Source organism: Sturnira hondurensis, unplaced genomic scaffold (assembly GCF_014824575.4).
Source record: "Sturnira hondurensis isolate 20B ecotype Veracruz unplaced genomic scaffold, ASM1482457v3 Scaffold0006849, whole genome shotgun sequence".
NCBI lineage: Eukaryota > Metazoa > Chordata > Mammalia > Chiroptera > Phyllostomidae > Sturnira > Sturnira hondurensis.
The window spans coordinates 3582053-3603184 of NW_028079480.1; the positions used below are offsets into that span (position 1 = coordinate 3582053).

Sequence of the window (21132 nt, forward strand, 5' to 3'; positions counted from 1 at the left end):
TTATCTTCAGACAAGATGTAAGCCACCAGAAACCAGTGGCAGTCCCCTGAATCCTGTGCAGGTCTAGGGGCAGGGGGATGAGATGACAGGAGCCGTGTTAACAGTCCTGTATTCACTGGACACGCGGTATTTTCGCATCTAAGCCCAGAGAACAGCGAGGACGCTGATCCTCGGTCCTAATGCGTTAGGGTGGGACTTCTTGGTTTTATCACGTCTTTGTAAATCTCACACTGTGTATTTTTTTTTTTTTTTACCTCACAGAACAGCAGAAACGACTCAGTAGCCTTTCAGGTAGGTGAGAAATATTTCTTTACACGTTAATGTCTGTCCCTGTTAAAGCTGGCTTCTGCTCACCACCTGATGTTCAGTCAGCTCGGCCTTATGAGCTCTTCTGAGATGCCGGGGACTCTGTTTGTTGCTGGACAGTAAGGATGGTGACAGCTGACATGGTTCCTGCCTCCCTGCAGCTTGCAGGCTGGTGGGGACGGACCAGACAGGTGGACCCAACTAGTAAACGTCTCCCGTGAACTGTGATACACGCCTTGCTGGGTAAAAACAAGATATCCTGATTTAAAAGAATAAGGAGTTACATTTTAGATGGAGTGCATTCATGACTGGCCTTGCTGAAGATGTCACCTTTCCGTTGCTTCTGTCCCTCTTCTAGGATGTAACAGGTTGGGGGTGGGAAACGTGGGAAAGTTCTCTTCATTTTGAGTGACAAGCCCAGATGCCAGGAGGTGACCTGGGGACAATGGACCCAGGTGAGAGCCTCCAGACCAGCAGTGCCTGGAAGGGTGCATGCGAGCTCAACTCCTTGAACTTGAGCTGGCATCAGAATCTCCTGGACAGCTGGTCAAGGCTTAGGCTGCACATGCGGAGATTTGGATTGAATGGGGTAGGAAAGAATGTGCATTTCAAACCAGCTGCCAGGCGATGCTGACGCTGCCCTCTGTACTGACCACACCTGAGCAGCAAGCGTCATCAGGAGGCAGCAGTGGTGGGGAGTAACTACAAATACAGTCTGGCTGTGTTTGTAGTCACCCAGGCTCGCTCCCTGACGAAGTGAGCAGGACTGGGAGGAGTGGCCTGTGTAAGCTCCAACTGAGGAAACCCAGGAGTGGGAATGTTTAGCCATTTTCACGTGGCTTTCTGTAGCTATTTAGCTTCGAATCCTGGTTCTACCACTTACTAATGTGCAGCTGTAGGCAGTTTACTCTTGATCTCAACTGTAGAACAGTTTCTTACCTGTCAGATGTTCTCTTCTAAACAGCTTAGCACTGAGCGATGGCATTCACGGAGTGCTTGATGGGTGGGAGTTTCTGTTTTCCGTAGGGGCCTCCACTGATTCACGTGTCATTTTATTGAATGTCTGCTTTGTGTCGAACATGGAGCCAGGCTCCGGAGCCATGTCAGGGAAGTGTGCTGCCCTCAGGCAGCTGGTGCTGGGAGGGTTCGTGACCTTGCATTGGTCACAGACCATTTGGGAAATCTAGTGAAGACAGCGAGTAGATTCATCCCCTAGAAAAAGCCACATGTGTAGAAACACATGCCTGTGGTGGGTGTGCAGAGACCCTCGAACTCCAGGGTTCAGAGCCCCTGGTTTGGTGGGCAACAAAGGCCACCACTTTCCGAGCAGTTGCTCTGTGACTTTTGTGTCACTTAAGCCCTCTACTGTCCTTGCGATTCATGGAAAGCCCAGGTGGGGAGGACATGGGGTTCTCACACCCTCTCAGCTTTATCAGGACTTGGCTGTGGAACCAAGATAGGCTGTGGCTGAGCACAAGGTGCCCTTCGCTGCCCCCTCCTCAAGGGGCCACGCTCCAACCCGCTTCATCTATGGCCCCGGCCTGGGTAGCTGAGAGCAGGGTGGCTCGAGAAGAGAGCTAGCTCCTGCAGCTCCTCCCTGCCTTTGGGAGTTTGGAAGGGGCAGTGGAAAAGAGTCTTTAAAGGCCCCCACACACACAAAAGTTAAACCCAGAGTTGGGTCCTGGCTCATCCCTCTCACAGCTCTATGTCCCTGAGTAAGTGGCTTTACCTCTCTGAGCCAGGTTCTTCATGTGGGACGTGGGGATGACAGTCCTTGCTCCTGCCTCAAAGAAGTGTCGTCAGTGAGGATCACATGCAACAAGAAGCTCCGAGCCACGCCTTGCACCCTGGAAGTGCAGTGACAAAGGCGGGCCTTTCTGCCACGCCTCCAGGCTCAGGCCGCTCCCCAGACTCTGAAAGAAGTCTCTCACTCTGTCCTCTTCGAGTTTTAGGACAGATCCACCATGGTGTTTGATTGAGTGGCACGTAAATAGCTCACTGAGTGTTAGTTTTTGTTTAAGAAGGAGCACCATTTTGTTCAGAAAACTCCTGAAGGAGAGAGGGCTGGCTGGGCTGGCACTGCGGCCTGTACCCAGGAGTGAGGGAGGCTCTGCCCACCACCTGTGTGCTGATGGGACTTGGAAGAGCCACCAGCCTCCCTCCCTTTAACAGATTTGTACTGTGTCTCTGGGGCTTCATGCTCAGCGAGATTCTCCTGTGGGAAGGAGATCCATGGGTTTTGGGCCTCATGAAGCTCATGGTCCCCTTGGGTGACAGATGGGACAACGAGGGCTAGGACAGAGGGGCTGGCATGGGCCATGCCACCCTCCCCAAGGAAGGTGTCAGCACTGCTGTAACCCTCAGTCACAAAGCTTGGTGTGAAGAAAAGGCACTCTTTCCCAGCCCCCACGAACACCAAGGCCCTGTCTCAGGTTGTCACATCATTATTTACTCAGTGGCTCGTTCCAGGACCTTGCTTTTGAAAACAGTACAAAATTAGATGGAAGTGCTCCAAGATATCATGTGAGGGACCTGTATTTGCCTGGTGAGAAAGAGCAGCAAGCCCTCATTGTTATCATATGTCAAAACGGTGGCCCTGTCACCTGTGTGGCACAATGAAGTGTCACTTTGGGTTTTCACTATATAAAGAAACCATTTTTCTTCACGGGCTGTTGTGCAGCCGTCTGTATATTGAAATCCACTCATTCATAAATCACATGATCACAAGCTTCTAAAGTAAGATAATTGAGGGCTAATTTTTGTAGATCAAACGGACTCTGGCAGTTTTGGAATAAATCCATGGACTGTCAGCCCAGGTGTGAAGTAATTCATAAGCCACCTGCCATAAAAATTTTTAAAAAAATTCTCTGGACCCCATAACCCTGAGAAGGGCATAGCTGTGATTTTCCTCTTCTTCTAAAGAAATGGCCTTGAAGAAGAGGAGTAGGAGCGTCTCCCAGCGCCAGGTGAGACAGCCTGAAGTCTTGGTCTCACTAAGGAAGGCCTTTCCAGTGGGGGGGCAGTGCCCAGCAGAGCCATTTTAAGGGTGGGCTCTGCTAACTTGAAATCCCTCTGCATGCCCCGTGCTTCCTGCCAAATCCTTGGCCTCCCGTTACAATTTCCTGGGAGCATGAGAACTCATCCCATGAAACCAGTCTGGTCTTAACATCCCTTAGAACTCATGGTAATGACTTCCAGGATAGGGCTTTCTGAAGGACTCCCTGAGCCGAGTCTCCCGCAGAAAGTTCAGAAATCACTGTAGGGCCACAGAATGAATCCTCATTTCAGCAGTCAGTTTCAGATCTAGACAGTCACCCCATGGAGCAGACTGAAAGTCGTGAAACCTGAGGGTGCCCACGTCAGTGTTTCCCCACTCCCCCAACCCGTCTTCCACACACGGACATCTCTGACTTCGGCACAACTTTGTACATACCCCCGAGTTCCTTCTTTTTGCCAAATTTTGTCCTCCAGCCAGCTCTCTGCACCTGTTCCTCTCTCAAAGATGAGAATCCCCTCCTCAGTCAGTGAACAGGTGCTTACTGAGTGAGCAGTTATCATTGCCAGGGCACATCTCCATCCCCTCGGTCTCACCCAAGGGCCTCACTGACAGGACGTAGTCTCTCCTGGCTTAGACCTTTTTGCCCCCCTAATCCTGTGACCTGTCTGGTTGCCCTCTTTTTTCCATGTCCATCTCCCTACTTACCACCCCACTTGCTGCTTATACAGTCATTTCTTTCCCTGGAACCTGACTCCTGCCCCCACTGCCCTCCTGAAATCTCTCCCTTAGAGCGATCCTGGGACTCTTCTCTTGCTTCATTTCTGTTTTGGGCCGTCTTTGGTTTTTTTGGCATATTTAACCACGCACTGCTTGGATTCAGTCTTCTCTGGTTTTAGGGGCACCTCACTCCACCCTTCCGAGTCATCTCCTGTCCCTCACAACATTGGGGGAGCCTTTGTTCTTTCACCCTGTGACTATGACATTCCTCGGTGCATGATTTCAGCCCCATTTGACTCTGCCCCATTTCCCGCGCCCACTGAGCTCCTCCGTCTCCTTGACCTCAGCCATCAATTCTGTGCTGATGGCTCCGAAATTGCCCTTCTGCTGGGACCTCTCGCCTGGGCCCACTCCCACATTTCTTCTAGGGATTTCTAGGGCATTTCTACTTGAACATCTCACTGTCACCTCAAAGTTACCATGTCTAAATGGAAGAGGCCATCTCTCCCTGCCTTGCCCGACCCGGGTCCCTTTTCTTTGCATGGGAATGCATAGCGCCTGGCAGGCATTCAGTAATGCTTTACCATAAATAAATGACATGGTGTGGAATAACAGGTTAAACTAAGCAATTTTATAATCTGTAGACTGCATGCGGCATGTTAGCAGCTCTGTAAGTTCCAACCATGAACCAAATGTAAAATATTCTAATGTTCACTTAGCTATTTACAGCTTTCTGAGCACTTGGGCATGAGTTATCTTGTTAGGTCCTCTCGGAGCCTCTCTGTGAGCTGGCCAGTGGAAGTGTTATCACCATTTTTGGAGGAGAAAGGAGAGGCACGGAAAAGTTAGGTGACTCCCCCAAGATGAAACAAGGACTGCTGAGAAATGTTTGGCCATCTCTTTAAGGTTTCACCTGTTCCTGGACAGCTGGAGCCACTGGGATGTCTGGAGCACCGAGGGCATCCCTCTGCAGACTTTTTTTTTTAATGGCCAGATGGTAAATATTTTAGGCTTCACAGGCCATACAGTTTCTGTCTCAGGTACTCAACTTTGACACTTTAGCTTGAAAGCAGCCATAAATAATACCTAAGTGAATGGGTGTGACTGTATTCCAATAAAAGCTTATTTATAAAAACAGGTGGCTGGGCCCAGTGTGCTGACCCTTGCTCTACGTGGAACTTGTTCCAACTGAGATTAGCAAACACACTTCCCCTTCAACTGGGATTTTTGTTTTGTTTTGTTTCGGAGCCACCAGAAGAGCTTCAGCTAATGATTGTTTTTCACTCCCAGATCCTGCGTCCGAAAGAAGAGTGGGAGAGCGGGACTCGGCGTCGACCCAGGAAAAACCCTCCTCTGCTGGCAGGACTGCTGAGAAAAAGGCCAAGGATGACAGCAGGCGGGTGGCTAAGAGCGCCCAGGACCTGAGCGATGTGTCCATGGACGAAGTGGGCATCCCACTCCGGGTATGAGTCCTGACCAAGGAGTCCTTCTTGGGCTTCCTCTTGAGCCAGTGACAGGCATACGCCCCAGAGTGCCTGTGGACACCCCCGTGGGTTGCAAAGGCGTCTTAAGGAGGGTCCTCTCTTCTGTCCACTGTCCAAGCCCACTGAGGGCCTCAGAGCCTCAAAGGGCTGTGCTCCAGTCTCCCAAGCCCCCCTTGGTCCTGGGCTCAGTGTGCAGCAGCTTTCCCCAAAGCATGGGTGAGGTGTTACTAAGCCTGGTGCGGAGAAGGATTTCGTGGTGGAATGAACGTGAAGGAAAGCTGGGTGGAACAAGGTCAGTGAGATTTCTCTGCGGCAGATCCTCCGAGAGGCTTTGGGCATGTGTGAGTTCAGGGGGGGTTTCGTGGCCAGTTTCCCAGTCTGCCCCCTTCATGGACACATTATTTATCATTCCATGGAGCAGACTCAGGAATTGTCAGTCCAGGGTTACAGAACCCTGGGGAGAGTGAGGCTCTGGGTCTCTGCTCACAGGTTCCAGAAGAAGTTCCCCTGGATGGGATCTAGCCCATCACCCAAAGTGAGAAGGAAACTCGAAGGCAACCACAGGATGGATTCAGCCTGCCGAGGCCTCCAGAAGAGACTGGGTCTCTGGTGGCCCTCCCCCCTGTACAGCCATGCCAGCCTCCTGCAGGCCCTCCAGCTTTTGACACTGGAATTAGGGTGAATCTCATTCCTATCCAGGTGCTCACCAGAACACTGGTCAAAATATGTTTCTCTGTGATGTCCCTTGAGCTAATAGACAGGTTTCTGGGTCCCTTTGGAGAAGGATGATAGAAAGAGCAGTTCTCAAAAGAACTGTTATCTGGTCCTGTGGAATAATAACTATAAAATAATAATAATGAGAATTCTTACTCATAGTTATCATAGCTACCATTTGCCAAGTACATTATCTTATTTAAACATCATTCACTCTACAAGGTGGATGTGAATGTTATTCCCACTTCACAGATGACGAAGCAGGGACTCAGAGAGCTTAGGACACTTGCCCAGGACTGCGTAATCTGTGGGCGACAGAGCAGCCTGTCCAAACCCACGCCCGTCATGTCAGGCGGCCGTTCCACTCATCATCTCAGCAGCTCTTGGCCTTCGGGCAGCTGTGACTCATTGTCCCTCCTCTGTAAAGTGGGAGTGACAACACCTGCTCTAGCCACCTATCCCCTTCCTTGTTTAATTTTTATCTTAAAAACAAAAAGCTGAGTTATTAGCATGCCAGCTCTCTGGCATTGGCTGCGCTGCTGGGCCACATTGGAAGGCATACGTGCCAAGTCTGGCCCGGTGCGGGGTGACTGGGACGCACTGCGGAGGGTGACCTGATAAGCAAGGGTTCTTTGTCTCTTATATGTTTCAAGGGGAGAGGGGGCCGTTACTTCCATTTAGTCATCCAAATATGGAAAGGGTTTCTCTCTAAAAATGAAATTTTTAAAAAATTCTGTAAAAATGGACATAGTTTCAAGTGGATCTTCACTGTTTTCAAAATCTACATCATTTTGGCCAAATGTTACTCTGCAGATTTACATCTAAATACCTTGGTTTATCTTTCTCAAAAGTTTCAAATTTCTTATTTTTTTATTAGTTACAGAGCCAGCTTATTTTTAGATTTTATTTACTTTTAGAGAAAGGGGAAGGGAGAAAGAGAGGGAGAGAAACATCAATGTGCAAGAGATTCGATCAGTTGCTTCTCGCATGCGCCCAACTAGGAACCTGACCCACAACCCAGGCATGTGTCCTGACCAGGAATTGAACTGGTGACCTTTTGGTTCACAGGCCCGTGTTCAGTCCACTGAGCTGCACCAGCCAGGGCAGTTTTGCATTTTTTAAAAAAGACTTAAATGTGGAATCACAGAGATGTATAGAATTACATGAGTTCATACTTGAGATGTTGTCACTTTCCATTTTGATTTTGTAACCGTAGAAGTTATAAAACATACGAAGATTTCCATTTCATTTTATTCTTTGCCTTTGTTTTTCTCCAGAACACCGAGAGATCAAAAGACTGGTACAAGACCATGTTTAAACAGATCCACAAACTAAACAGAGGTACTGGTTTGCTTTTGTAGCTCTGCTGTGCTCGTATGTTGACTGTTGTGGTGAGGGCCTAAACTCACTTCTCTAGGGTGCCAGGAGCCTGCCTCTGCACTTGACCTCATTAAGCACCAGACTGCCTGAGCCCAGCCAGACGCCTTCAGAGCTGAGGAGGGAGGGGGCACTTGTGCGCCTGCCTCAGATGTGGGATTTGAGGTCGGCTCAGAAGTCCTCCCTCCCAGATGCTGTGGGATGCAAAAGGCTGAGCCCAGCCCCCTCCCTGTGCTCTGGCATCTGCCTGCCTGGGATGCAAGCAGCCCAACTCCCATCTGCTTTTAAGCTTTAGGTGCACCTCCCTGTGTCAGCCCATGACTGCCTTGTAGGCAGAGCAAGGTGAGAAAGCCCTGAACTGGGAGTTAAAAACTTCTCACCTGGCTTCAGTCCCCCAAGACTCATGACCTTGGACCAATCATGCACTTCTTTGTGTTCGTCCCACTTCCCTTCCTTCAAGGGATGTTGCAGGGTGCAAAAGAGAGCAAATCCTGCCTTGTGAAGTAGCATGCCTGGTACTCCTGTAAGGTGGTGTTAATATGAAAAATAATCTTCCCCACCTAGGAGCCAGCCCTTGGCAGGAAGCCCTGAGAGTCAGTCAAGAGCTGACACACCAACGCCTGCTTAAGCTGGAAGAGAAATGCTTCCAAGGCAGGGGCCCACTGGGTGGCAGCAGGTGACCCAGCATGGTAGGAGAACCCCAGGCCAGTGCTTGGGCAGGTCGTGAGCCCACAGCTCCCATCCGCCTGTGCCGCCAGTCAGCTGATAGGCAGGGACACAGCTGCACCGTGGGAAGTCCCACTGTTCCCGTGGGCAGAGCATCCTGTCCTCCCCTGTGGTCAAATCCAGTCTGGCTGCCTGGCACAGATGACACACAAAGGCAAAGAAAAAACGTTCTGGTCAGTGCTGGCCTAAGTTACCAATAACGAGTCTCTGATTAGTGGTGGATGCCAGCTAGCCTCGCGGTTAATTAGCTCCTGCAGTGCTCGGAATGGACCTGGCTGTGCCCCTCTTCACGCTCTTCTAAATCCCGAGATGCTCATTTGTGTTCATGTCTCTGAGCCAGGAGTAAGTCTGCTGCCGTTGGGCGGATGAGCTCGGTCGTGGTGGTGATGCTAAAGCCTGGGTCTCTGATGGGATGGCGTTAGTTCCACTGGTCACTGCCTAAAGCTAGTGTCCATATCCTGCACCCACCTGTGTCTCACCTTTAGACCCAGCTCTGGCAGCCCAGGTACTGAGACGCAGGTACATATGTGAAACATACACAATTCTGCCTCACAGGCAGTGTGGGTCCTCTCCTGTGTCACAGCTGTTAATAGCCTAAATCACAGGTCCTCAACAAAACCTCCTGCCTTAGTGGTAGGCAGAGGTATTGAAAAATGAAGAATCTGTTTGTTTGCCTTGATTCTCATGTCCATAGTACAAGGTTTAATTTATTTTTAGTGTTTTCATTACATACTATTTCTTAGCATAATTAATATTTTGCCTATAAAAGGTAAAAACTTGAAACTTTGTGCTAAATACCTCTTGCTTACTAGAGCCTAAGTATATATATATGGGTGGTTCTTTAAGAAGAGAAATGATACTGTGTTCTTAGACGTGTCTCAGTACTTCAGGCAAAAGGACTGGATTTTTAAAAGCCATTTTAGCTTCTTTCATGTCGCTAGTGAAGCTTGGTATGTTCCAGAATTCAAGGAGCCTGAAATTGTTTGTGGATTCCTGTTCGTTCATTCTCTCCATTTGTATCTTCCTCTATTCTCTCTCCCAAACCTGCCCCTCTGCCTAGACACTCCTGAAGAAAACCCTTATTTCCCTACGTACAAATTCCCCGAACTTCCTGAAAGCCAGCAAAATTCTGAAGGTACCATAACCTTAGACAGTGTGTCTGTTGTCCTAGCCTTAAATTAATTCCTATAGTTCCACTGTAGGAATGAGATTTGGCTTCTAGATTTTGTTTTTATAGTCGTTTTTGGTTGGTGGACAATTTATTTCACTCATCTGCATGACGTGCTACATGAAAATAACTAAGGCCTTTCTAATGCATTAACCCGTTTTTAAGTGCAGTGCCCGTGTGCTTTAATAACACCCAAATAGGTGGTCAGTCATCCGAATAGTCAGTGGGGGTTGGTCGGTTCCTCCCCTTCGAGGTGGGTAGTTTCAATCCCCCTGCTTTTCTCTGCTGCAGAGGACAGCCCTTACACTCCCACCTACCAGTTTCCTGCGTCTCCTCCTAGTCCCAAATCGGAAGGTAAATAAAGGGAAACCGTGCGCCTCTCTTTGTACCGGTGCTGTTACTGTCTTTTTTACCTTGGGCTTTCTCTCTGGTGGCTGAGGGCCGTCTCCTGATCATTTGCTTCCCTCTAACCTCGTGTTGTGTGGTGTTGCCTTGCTCCTCGCTGACTATGTAACCAGCGTCTGTCCAGATGGTATTTTAATCCTATTCCCTTGGAGTCACACGATTAATGGGGTAGTCAGCGAAGCTAAGTTAGGGTGCTGTGAACTTGTGGGGCTCTGGGAAAAGCTGCCCATCCTCAACCAAACAGGGCTGTGTGGGGGGGACGCTCACATAGTATTAGTGGCTGGGCAGTGACTCAGGGAAGCTGAGTCATTATGGCTGGTGGGCAGGAGGTCAACGTGCCATCTGTCAGCAACAGAAAAGTTACCTGATCCCCACATGTGCAACTGACTCATCACTGGGTCCCTCTTGTCATGGACTCTCGGGGTGTATCTGCTTGATAGGGAATTCCCAAAGAGGTATCTAGGCATGAGATTCAGCCATTGTGGGAAATGATATTTCTTGAAAATAGAATTTTTGGTCAAGTTAGAAAATATTTCCTGAAAGAGCCGGCCTAGGAATTTGGCTGTGCTGGGGAGGATAGCCACATTTATATCTAAGATATTCTTCACTAGGACAAAAAGTCTAGGTGTCAAAGAAGGTTCTAATAGGCACATTAAGGAGTTAAGGGCAACATCCTGAGAATTATTCTAATCCCAAGATTGCCCAATCTTCGGATGAGTGATCCAGAAAGAGGAGAGTCCATGGGATATGCAGGGCAAGTTTCACTGACTGCTCTTCTAGGAGGACGTGTCGGGTGCTCTGAACGTCGCTCCCTCAGGCAGTACTGAGCACTCGGTGTGCCGTGCACTGTCCTTGGAACTGAGGCTGGTGCCATGACTAAGATCTGTACTCTGTTCTCAAAAGTCCGCATCTGGCAGGGGATCAGGTGGGGCCACTTCATCATACTCAGTCCATTGTGGTGGCTGTTGCAAAGGCATGTGTGTGTCCAGAAGACCAAAGAAAACCTGCTGGCACACAGCAGGTCCTTAGCGCACACCTGGAGAATGTTGATGAGTGAGGGCTTTGGACTGTGGAATCGGAGTTGTTTTCTAGGACCAGCCCAGGGCTACGACCGCGGTTCTTCTCTGCTCTGATGAGGCCGACAAGCCATCCTGCACCGCCCTTCTTGTCAATACTGGAGTCGTCCATTTGATCATTCACTAAACTTTTATCCATCACTTAACGTGCATGAGATGACACACTGGCAAGTGTTAGTTTTAGTTAAAATACCTTATTTCCTTTTCAGTCTCCTTGCTGTTATGTGCTAGTTTTTGGTTTCCAATCATTTCATGCCTGGGGCCTGTTTTGAAGGAAAAGTCAAGTCTACTATAGGAAAACAGACTTAAAAATTAAAAGCTGAGGATTTAATTTTAATCGATGACCTCCTCACTGCTACCAAGGGCCTTCTTGGTTTGAGATAACCTGGCCTTTTTATCTCGGGATGCTAATTCTACCCAAAAAGCATTGCTCAAGAAACAATTGACTGAGGACAGGGGAATTTTTTCCAGGCAACTTTGACTAAATGCTGTTCTTGATTTTTGCTTTATTGGGACCAGCCCACCCCATAGGATAAGGTTCTCTTCTATGACAAGCACACACCATGCCTGAAGGCATATTATCCCCTAGGCACAAGCAGACGAAGGGCACCTGCAGAAGTCCTGTGGTGGAGAACAGTGGCACCCATTGGACTGGAAAAATGCCCTAGGCCTGTCACAGGCAGTGCCAGCAGATGTCACAGTCAGCCTGGCTGTTGATCTGAAGACAGAGTTTCACGGCGTCACACCCAGAGCTGCCACGTCACCCGATGCCACACCCAGCAACCCGGGGTGATGGTGATGTCTGTTTTTTGGTTTACATCGACTCAGGGCCAAGCCCCCACTGGGGTTGTTTTGCCTAAAGGTATAAACAAAAAGCAGTAACATAATTTAGGGAGTAGACCTTATTTTTTTCCCCAAAGCCCAAAAGGGAAGAAATAGTCTTAGAGGATAAAAAGGGAGAAAATTAGACTGGACATGAAAAATTCATAATACCCAATATAATTAAACTTTAACACAGGTTTCTAAGAAGTCTTCTTCCCTGGAGATCTTTTAAAAATAGGGTGGATGTCATCTCTTGCCCACATTGCTGCCGAGATGACAGATACGTTCGATTAGATGAGGGCTTTTTATAAGGGAGCGAAACGTTTGAGCTAGATCACGTTAAAGAATTGTTATTTTGATCTTAATTATTTTTAACCAAGAGGCTCTGGCTTGTGGTTTTGACCTCCGTGAGCTCCAGCAGGTCCTCCTCGGCCTTGCCCTTGGCGAGGTGCCAGGCCTGTGCTCCCGACGGGCAGCCCCGGGCTCTAGGCAGGCCCTTCTTTTTTTTTTTTTCAGTCCACATTAGGATATGTTCATTGATTTGAGAGAGAGAGAAACATCAATTGGTTGCCTCCCGTACATGCCCCAGCTAGGGATTGAGCCTGCAACCTATGTATGTGCTCTGACTGGAAACTCCGTTTGTATCTTCCTCTGTTCCCTTTATAGGACCCACAACCTTTGGGTGTACAGGATGATGCTCCAACCAACTGAGCCGCACAGACCCTGGCTGCACACTCTTCCGAACGTGGGAAAGAGCTGTGCCTTTCAGAGCAAGGTGTTAAAGGCAGATTAGCACCCAGCTGAGGCTTCACCAGTAGTTCTTTAATGAGCGATAAAAAACACGGCTTTATTGAGAAACGTGAACCATCATTTCAGAGTTTATCCCCTGGAGGAGGAGACTGTTGTTGCTGCTGGTTTTTTTGTTTTGTTTGAATTCAGTATTTGAAACTGGAATTACTTGCAATAAACCTACCAAAACCTAGCTTAAAGCCACTGCCTCTGTCTCAGTCCTGGTTGTTTATACAGCATGAAAAAGACATTTCTAAGTGTCTCAAAGCTGATTCTCCTAAGTAGTAAAGGACCATGTGAAAGGTTGTTTATGCTGGCTTAGCAACCTTCTTTCCCCAGCTACTGTGAAAAAGTAAACTTCTGGCCAGAGTTCCAGAAGACAAGTAGAATTACCATGTTTTGATCAGTGAGGTTTAAAATTTTCCTTTAAAGAAACCTCTATGTTCCAATAAGGAGCTGCCCTTCCAGTCACTGCAGAATCTTCTCGAGCACCCAGGGGGGCAGCAGCAATATGTCTGATTACTCCTCGTTGCATGAGGTGGTCGGGCAGAGATGGGGCTAGGACACTTGGGGAGAGGAGAATGAATTCTTTCCTGTATACCTTTGTCATTAGGAAGCTCATCAAAAATAAAAAAAAATAATTTACCAGAATAACCTTCAAGTAAGGCTAAGCAAATGAGTTTTACTTTCTTTTTTCCTTTCTTTCCTTTTTTGAAACCTTTGCTCAATCTTCTTTCTCTCCATCATCTCTTCTTCTCTGACCCAAAGTAACTTGTCTGGGAATTACACTCCCTTCTCTCTCTCAAAAGCAAAGGTCCTTTCCTTGCACCTGAGTTGCCACCAAGTCTAAAAGACTGTGGGCGTGGGGGGGCAGGGATGCAGACGGAGACCCACACCAGCCCCACCCTCCACGGCACCCAGACCTGGAGGGGTGACCTGAAGGGGCAACCCGGACAAGTCTCCAGACGTCCTGCCCCTGGTTTCTGCCTGAAGCAGGAGTGAGAGTAACAAACTGTGGAGAAACGGCCTGAGAAATACTGGTACTGCCGCTTACCCTCCTTCTCTCTTCTGCTTTCAGAAATAGCAGCATAGTGGCCAGCATGCCAGCAGCTCAGAGTTGTAATCCTATTAATAATAACAGTAGAGCCACCGCAGTGACTGTGCCTCCCTCTGCCCTCTGTGATGCCCTCACTGAATACCAGTCTCATGTTGAGTATATCACAGTCGTGAGGTCTTCTTATTTTCCCAGCAACCTCATGGGCAAGTCCTCATTTTTTTCAATAAAGCTATGGGGCTCAGAAAGGTTAAGTAATTTGTGTAAGGTCACACAGGAAATGGCAGGGCCAGAACTCAAATCCCAGTCTCTGAAGCTCCCCAAACTCGGGCTTTTACCTACTCTGTTCCGCTCTGCCAGTCCCTGTTCCTGTCCTGTTGAACTCCGTGCTTTTGGCTGGCCCCTTGCCAAGGGCTCTCTGATGCCCAAGTCCAGCTGGCCCTGCTTCTGCGTCAGTCGTGTCTCTCTGGGCTGGGCCAGTGTCTCCTGGGATGTGTCTGGGAGAGTTAGGAAAGTGCCCCTGACTCTCGCCCAGGACTGAGGACCACTGGGATGGGGAAGGCCACCCTTTCCGCCCTCCAAAAGGAGAAGACACTAGTGCAATGTGGGGGATTCGGATATAGAATTAGATTGGGGAATACAGACGCAAAAGTTCTATTCATGAAAACGGAAGATATTTTCAAATGATCCCTCCAAATCGGCAATTAAACCTTGTGGTCCAGGGCCTGGAAGGACCCCTTTGGCCGAGTCAGGACGAAGAGCTACCATGTCAGTCAGGTGTGAAGTCCCAGCGGCCAGCTTTTCCCTTGCTTTTGAATTCCTCTGGCACCACAGTCAGGCTGATGGTGGCCACCTTCTGGTGAAATGACTTAAGGCATCATCCCTAAGACATCCCCAGGTTGTGGAGACACATCATGTCCATTGGTTTGTCTCAATGCACGTTTTCCTTATTTCTTGATGAGGATGCACTATGGCAAGGATTTAGGAGGCTGATTTTCCCAGGCACATCTATATTTGAGTTAAAAGAATCCCCTACTGGCCTTACAGGGTTTCTAAGAATAGCCTTACTTTGCTTGAGTCCAAGCAAATCGCTCTATTGTGAAGATGCCTGGCCAGGATCTGTGCCTCCTGCCCCAAACTCCAGCTAGTACTGCCCAGGGGAGGGGCCGAGCTGCTCACAGCGGTCACCTTTGCTCTCCTGACTGGAGCTGCCCAGAAGGTCTCCGCCTAGCGAGTGTGCACGTCTGTGCCGGACTTGCAGCCAGTCGAGGCCTTGGCGGTCACTCCCTCCCCACCTTCACAGGCTGGGAATGCCACATGCAATGAGGTCAGTGAGTCCCTTTCCAGCTCTTACTCCTTTCCTGCTCCACCTCATTCTCTTCTCCTTCAAATCTGCTTTTTTCCGAATTTGTCTTCCATGGCTACTCTACAGCCTCTGCTGATCTTGTTTTCATACCTTAGAATTTGATTGCCTTTAACCAGAACATAGGCAGCTTTAGGAATCCTACCCCCAAGCTTCCTGAACTATTCCTGGTCATCTGGCCCTGTTTCCTCTTTTGCAAATTCTTCCTCTTCTGTCCCGTCCAGACTTTGTCACCCACCTCTGCATATATCTTTTTCTTTGAATATTTTTGTTTGTGGTGTGTATCCTTATCTTGACCCATTTAGCCTTTCTCTTCCTAAGTGTGTAGGAAAAAGTAGAAGGAATTAATTTGAGCAGTGGAAAAAGATTGTGTTCAAAACAAGCCATTAATATTGAAAAATAACTTAAATCCTCAAGGCCTAGAAAATGTATAAAGTCAAAACTTAATTGATAATAGGTGATTTATTATGCAAATACTGCTCTTTGCCCATCATCCCATACTTTTAATAGAACAGTACAATTGGATATTTTTTATAGAACAATCATTTTGAACCAGCACTTTTTCTAGTGTCTTTAAGATTGTCATTAATTCTTAAAAAAAAAAAAGAAGAAGGAGAAGAAGTCTTTTATTAGAACCTAATTTTTCAAGTCACTGTGGTTGAAAAGGCAATTGTGTGCCTCCTGGCAGTTTTGAGAGAGAAGCTATTCCCAAACACGCCTCCCAGGACATGTTGCCAAAGCCCAGAGCGTAGTCATCGGCGTATGGACACTGGAGCCCAGCAGGGTCCTGAAGTGAGCTGTTCGCCCTGAGTGAATCCTGCTTCAAGTCAGAGCTTCCTGGAAGGCACTGGCACAGGAAGTTCTGAGTGTTGCTGCCAACGTTTGACATTTGCTGCTTTGAGGGTCACAGTCAGCATGTGGCTCCACCGTGAGCGAGAATCACAAGATCCTGGCTCAGTAGAGGCCAGTCTGGCATTGTTTTTAAAAAGCCCTGGGAAAAGAGTAAAGGCAGGATTTCAGACACTGGCAATGTCTGTGTTCATGGACAGCTCGAGAGGTGTTTTATTGAGTGTGTCTTCACTGTGGTTAAATTCCCTCTCTCTCTCACACACACACATGCACACACACTCTCCATTTGGCTAACTGTAGTGTGTAGAAATACAGGCAGGTATTCTTACCCCCAGTTTCCCATTCACTGCTATTTCCAACTTCATACCCATCTACCCCAGCATAGACCTAGCCTGCCAGGAGTGGAGAGCAAGGAGCAGCAGATAGAAGATGTAGCAAGAGTGACTCGATTTTACCCATTGTCCCTGGAGACCAGCAGGAGGAAAACTAGAAGTGTGATGGGGTAACAGGAAACTTGCTTAAGCCTCACCGAGGAGGGAGTGGCAGAAAAGCAGAGCAAAGGCCTCAAGGGTTGCAGGCAGCTGGGCCACCACCACAGTGCATGACTGGGGTCTAAGAGCAGCACTCCCAACCCTTGCCTCTTGCATAGCGTAAATTATAATTGGATAGCCACTAGAATTGGGCAGCTAGGGTCGGTCGACCCATAGACGGAAGCACCCACTCCTGTCATGGGGCTACAAGGTGGCATAGGGAAGAGGAGTCAGGAAGACCTTGGTTCCATTCCCATTTGGTTGTTTACTGTGAGCCACAGGCAAATTTCCTGAACCTCCTGGCCCTTAATTTCCTTGTCCGTAAAACGGGATATTTATTCCTACAGGTTTGGCAATGATTAAGTGAGGTGATATAAGTAAATTACCAGCTACTATTAGCCACTTAATAATGGGGGCTGCTATTATTTTTATTCAAAAGTACAGGTAAGCCCTGGCTGGTGTAGCTCAGTGGATTGAGTGCGGGCCTGTGAACAAAAGGATCGAGGTTCAATTCCCAGTCAGGGCACATACCTGGGTTGCAGGCCAGTTCCCAGCAGGGGACCCATGAGAGGCAACTATACATTTATATTTTTCTCCTTCTCTCCTTCTCTCCTTCCCTTCCCCTCCCCTCTAAAGATAAGTAAATAAAATCTTTTTTAAAAAGTACAGGTAAAGTTTTCTTCCATGAGGTTTACAAAACAAACATAAATTCAAAGAATAAATTATGTATACCTGGATGTTCAGATGAATTCATACAAGTTCAGTTTGCCATCTTCAAAGTTTGATGGCCCGAAATCCACATGTCAGGCTCAGATGCTGTGGGCACTGGGTGAGAAATGCAAACCTTGTTCCCTCCAAGATGCCCCTGCCCTGTGTTAGTGTTGATCGATGAGGTGTCCTTTTCTATCTACACCAAGTAAGAAAGAACTTCAAGAACATTCAGTCAGCCCTAGATGCGTGGCTCAGTTGTTTGGAGCGTCATCCTATACATCAATAGGTTGTGGGTTCAATTCCCAGCTGGAGCATGTATGGGAGTCAACCTATTGATGTTTCTCTCTCTCTCTCTCTCTCTCTCTCTCTCCTCCCTCCCTCTCTCCCCCTCTTTCTTTCTCTCTAACATCAATAAAAACATATCCTCGGGTGAGAATTTTTCAAAAAAAGAACATTTAGTCATTTTCTTTGCTGTCTTCACTGTGCCCACCCATCTTTCCTACTTCTGGGTTTCAAAATACATAAATCATTTAACATCCAAAGCTACTTGTTTTCATCTTAGAAGACATATTTCTCATTTTCTTTGAACAAATCTTCTGGAAATCCACATTAGAAAACTCTAGGAGAAATTTTTTTTAAAGAGCTCAGGTTTTTAAAAAATCCTTTGAATATTTAAATGCCTTTTCCTTCACCATTTCCTTTGTACCGCAGTAATAGGCGACAGTTAGACATTAACGCCCCCCCTTACCCTCTGCAGATGAACTGCATTTCTCCATGGCTCAGGCAGGTACACGGTTGTCAGCTAAAGCACTAGGCTGGGTTTTTAAGCATGACATACAGTGGTTTCCAAGTAACCTAATTTTTTATTTGACAACCAATATTTTTCCAATCAAATTCCTGTGATCAAAGTTGATTTTTAATTGTCTTTGACATTGCAGCATTTTATCAGTACAATAATCAGAAGTTCTGTTTAAAACAAAACAGACAATACAAAATTCTTCCAATAGTACTGCAAAATATATATACTTCTGGATTCCATTTTATCTCTTCTGCCTTGTTTTCAGATGTTAAATAAGCTTACATACTTAATTTATGGTGTAGAAAGTCTTGGCTGTGTTGGTTAGAAGAACCTTACACCCTGGTCGGCTTTGATGTCAATTATCCCCACCTCTTAAAGCAAAGAGAGGGAGTGGGGAAGGAGGGAAAAATAACTTGGAGCCTGAAGACTTTTCTTTATTCAGGTTGGGGGAGACCTGGGGCAGATGAAAATGTGGAGAAAAGAAGGGAGTAAGAAGGAGTGATAGAGAGAGGCCATCGTTGATTAATACTTTACTCAAAAATAATAGCAGTGTTAGCTTTATTTGCATTTCACAAAATATTCTGACCTTTACTGCTATGAAACTAAATATGATTTCTTTAGACACAGGGACATAATTAACACTTAGTCACTAACATGCATCGGATCCTTTGACTTGTCTTTTTAGGTCAGTTCATGTGTTTTGTTAAAGTCACTACAGATTTTTAAGGGAAGGTGTTGGGTCTTCATTCCACACGTGTGAATTCTGAATTTGGGCTGGGAAAGTGTTAGGAAATGGGAAAGGCTGACTGTTTCACCCTAACACTCTGGAGGGATCGTCCGGGGTGTAGTGACTGGATATCCTGGGTTTTCAGGACACTCCCGGTTTTGAGATCTGTTCCTGTGAGTGCTCCTTCAGTCTCAACCTTAGTGCAGCCGCTTCTGTGAGGGGTTCAGTGTGTGTCTCGGCTCTCAGCTTCAGAACCTGGAGCTCAGCTTCCATAGGGGAGTTTGTGTGTGAGGCCCGTGGACGGCTGTCTCGCAGCACAGGAACCCCTGTGGGTTTCGTTTGTCTCTGCGTCACAATGTAGGCACTTACCCGGAGCAGGACATTTGCAGAGCAAACCATGTAACTGCACCTGCCATGGCTGTGCGTGTCCTGAGGAAAGGGCCACCCGAGGAACCTGGTTGGGGTGGAATCAAAACATGACTGTGAGGGGTTTCTTAGCTGCAGAACCTGCTTGGTCAGTGATATCGTAGAGGGAAGCTTAGCGTATAAAACAGGTCACAGCCGAGGTGGGGAGTTAGAACGCACACCTTCCCCCACCCCATCCCACCCAGTAGCAGGCCTCAGGGACTCCGTGGAACTCAACAGGATGGACCAGAGACTTGGGGTGAGCATCAGGCATCTGTCTCGGCTCCTGATTCCAGCGTAGCCAGGCTGGGGGCCCCAGGTTCCAGCTATGCTTGTGGAAATTCTCTGGAGGAGGACCTTTGGCTGCTTGTCCCCATGCTTTTCTTAGTTAGGCTGTAGTCATCTCCAAGGAGATGTGAATGCACCTTCCAGACTGCAGGTTCTGTTTGGGCGGGCTCTACAAACTGACTCCTCTCAAGTGTGGTTTACTGTGGTGTAGCGTCCAGCTTTGCTTCCTCCCTCTCGGTGGGCCCTTGGGTGAGGCCAGGACGGTGGGAGTGGGGGACAAGTCACTCATTCCCCTACCTTAGCCAGATTTCTCCTGATTGCGTTTTGTTTTGTTCAATAGATGATGATTCAGATCTGTACTCTCCTCGCTACTCCTTTTCTGAAGACAGTAAGTGACTTAGAATATCCTGGGTGTGGAGGAGGAAGTGGGGGGTGTTGGAGAAGGGAAGACATCTTCTTGTTTTCAGTTTTCATCAGTTTTAAGTCTTTTGTACCCACTTTCCTTCTCCAGCCAAATCTCCCCTTTCTGTGCCTCGCTCGAAAAGTGAGATGAACTACATCGACGGTGAGAAGGTAGTTAAGAGGTCAGCCACACTTCCCCTCCCGGCCCGCTCTTCCTCACTCAAATCGAGCCCAGAAAGGTGAGTGCTCCCCGCTCCACAGTCAGCTCAGTGACTTCAGGCGCTCACACACAGTCTACACAGTCTACCAGCCACGTCCCGTCTGTCTGTTTTCTGGGCAGGTGGCCTTGGAGCCCAGAGTCGAGCAGACCTGACTTTGAACCTCTACTCTGTTGTGTATTAGCAGTCAGTGACTTACTCTTTCTGAGTTTCAGTGTTCTTGTCTATAAAGGGGGAATGCATTTTACATTTGTTAGGGATGTTGCAAGGACAGAACAAGATAATGATGTCACATTTTCTGTAGTGCCTGGCTCATAGTATGGGCTTCGTCAATGTTGACTGTAACTATGATCACTTTTTTACCTTTTCACAAGAGGAAGTTTAGCTGTAGAGTGTGTCACGTGTTTTTATACTCTTTGTGTTTACTAATGCCCATAGCGGAGAGTATAATTTTATTATGAAGCCACAATTTTTAACATCAGTTTATTTCTGTGACACACCCCATTCAGATACGAGGCTTGGAGTGGTTGTAACGATGATGATGGTCATCTCTTAACACCTGCCCGGCATGACCCTTTCACCGGGTTCTCGGGCCCTCAGGAGCAGCTTCCTTCTGCCATCCGGCCTGGCGTCCCGTGCACCTTCCGCCACTCCTCAACACACACACACAAAGGCTCTACCCAAATTGAATTATTTTTCCCTAAAAGACATGCTCAGTTTCACACCTTCCTGCCTCTTCCATCTTCACAGACAAATGAATAGCTGTTTTGAAAGTCTCACGCATGTGTAAGTGGCATCTGCCTGAGGAGTTGGCTAACTAATTCGAAAGGGCGGCTGGGTGTACCTGTAGATCCTTTTCAGGCGCATCCATCCAACTGGGTGCCTTCTGTCTGCTGATGGAGCTGGAAGCTGTGTGGGAATAAAAGCACAGATAAATATTGTCCTTGCCTTTCAGAGATTCATAGCCTTGCAGGGACAACTAAATATAATCACAGTGCAAATGCAATAATGTACATGCATAAAAAATTGGCAGTTTCCAAGGATTCATGTATCCTTGTAACCTGTCACTGGATGAGGTTAAGAATCTGTGCTGAAGGCTGTGATTTTGGTGATTATAGGGGGTGGAGCACGGAAGAGGGAAGAACCGGACTATAATAGCAAATAACATTTATTGAGCAGTTTCTGTGGACCTGGTAATTTACAT

At 47.6% G+C, this 21132-nt stretch overlaps 1 protein-coding gene across 32 annotated transcripts in view; it reads left to right on the top strand.

Annotated features, from left to right (window-relative positions):
- Positions 1-21132, top strand: part of SORBS1 (sorbin and SH3 domain containing 1) — a 229659-nt gene that overhangs the window by 144464 nt on the left and 64063 nt on the right. For 15 of the 32 annotated variants that reach the window (XM_037050878.1, XM_037050880.1, XM_037050887.1 and 12 more), the window contains 5 exons: positions 262-291; positions 5312-5484; positions 7497-7560; positions 19649-19696; positions 19820-19949. In XM_037050878.1, the coding sequence (XP_036906773.1) occupies positions 262-291; positions 5312-5484; positions 7497-7560; positions 19649-19696; positions 19820-19949 (445 nt within the window). Of the gene's footprint in view, positions 1-261; positions 292-5311; positions 5485-7496; positions 7561-9382; positions 9458-9781; positions 9845-19648; positions 19697-19819; positions 19950-21132 lie in introns of all 32 variants that reach the window. The other 17 variants (XM_037050873.1, XM_037050870.1, XM_037050874.1 and 14 more) reach the window with 2 other exon arrangements.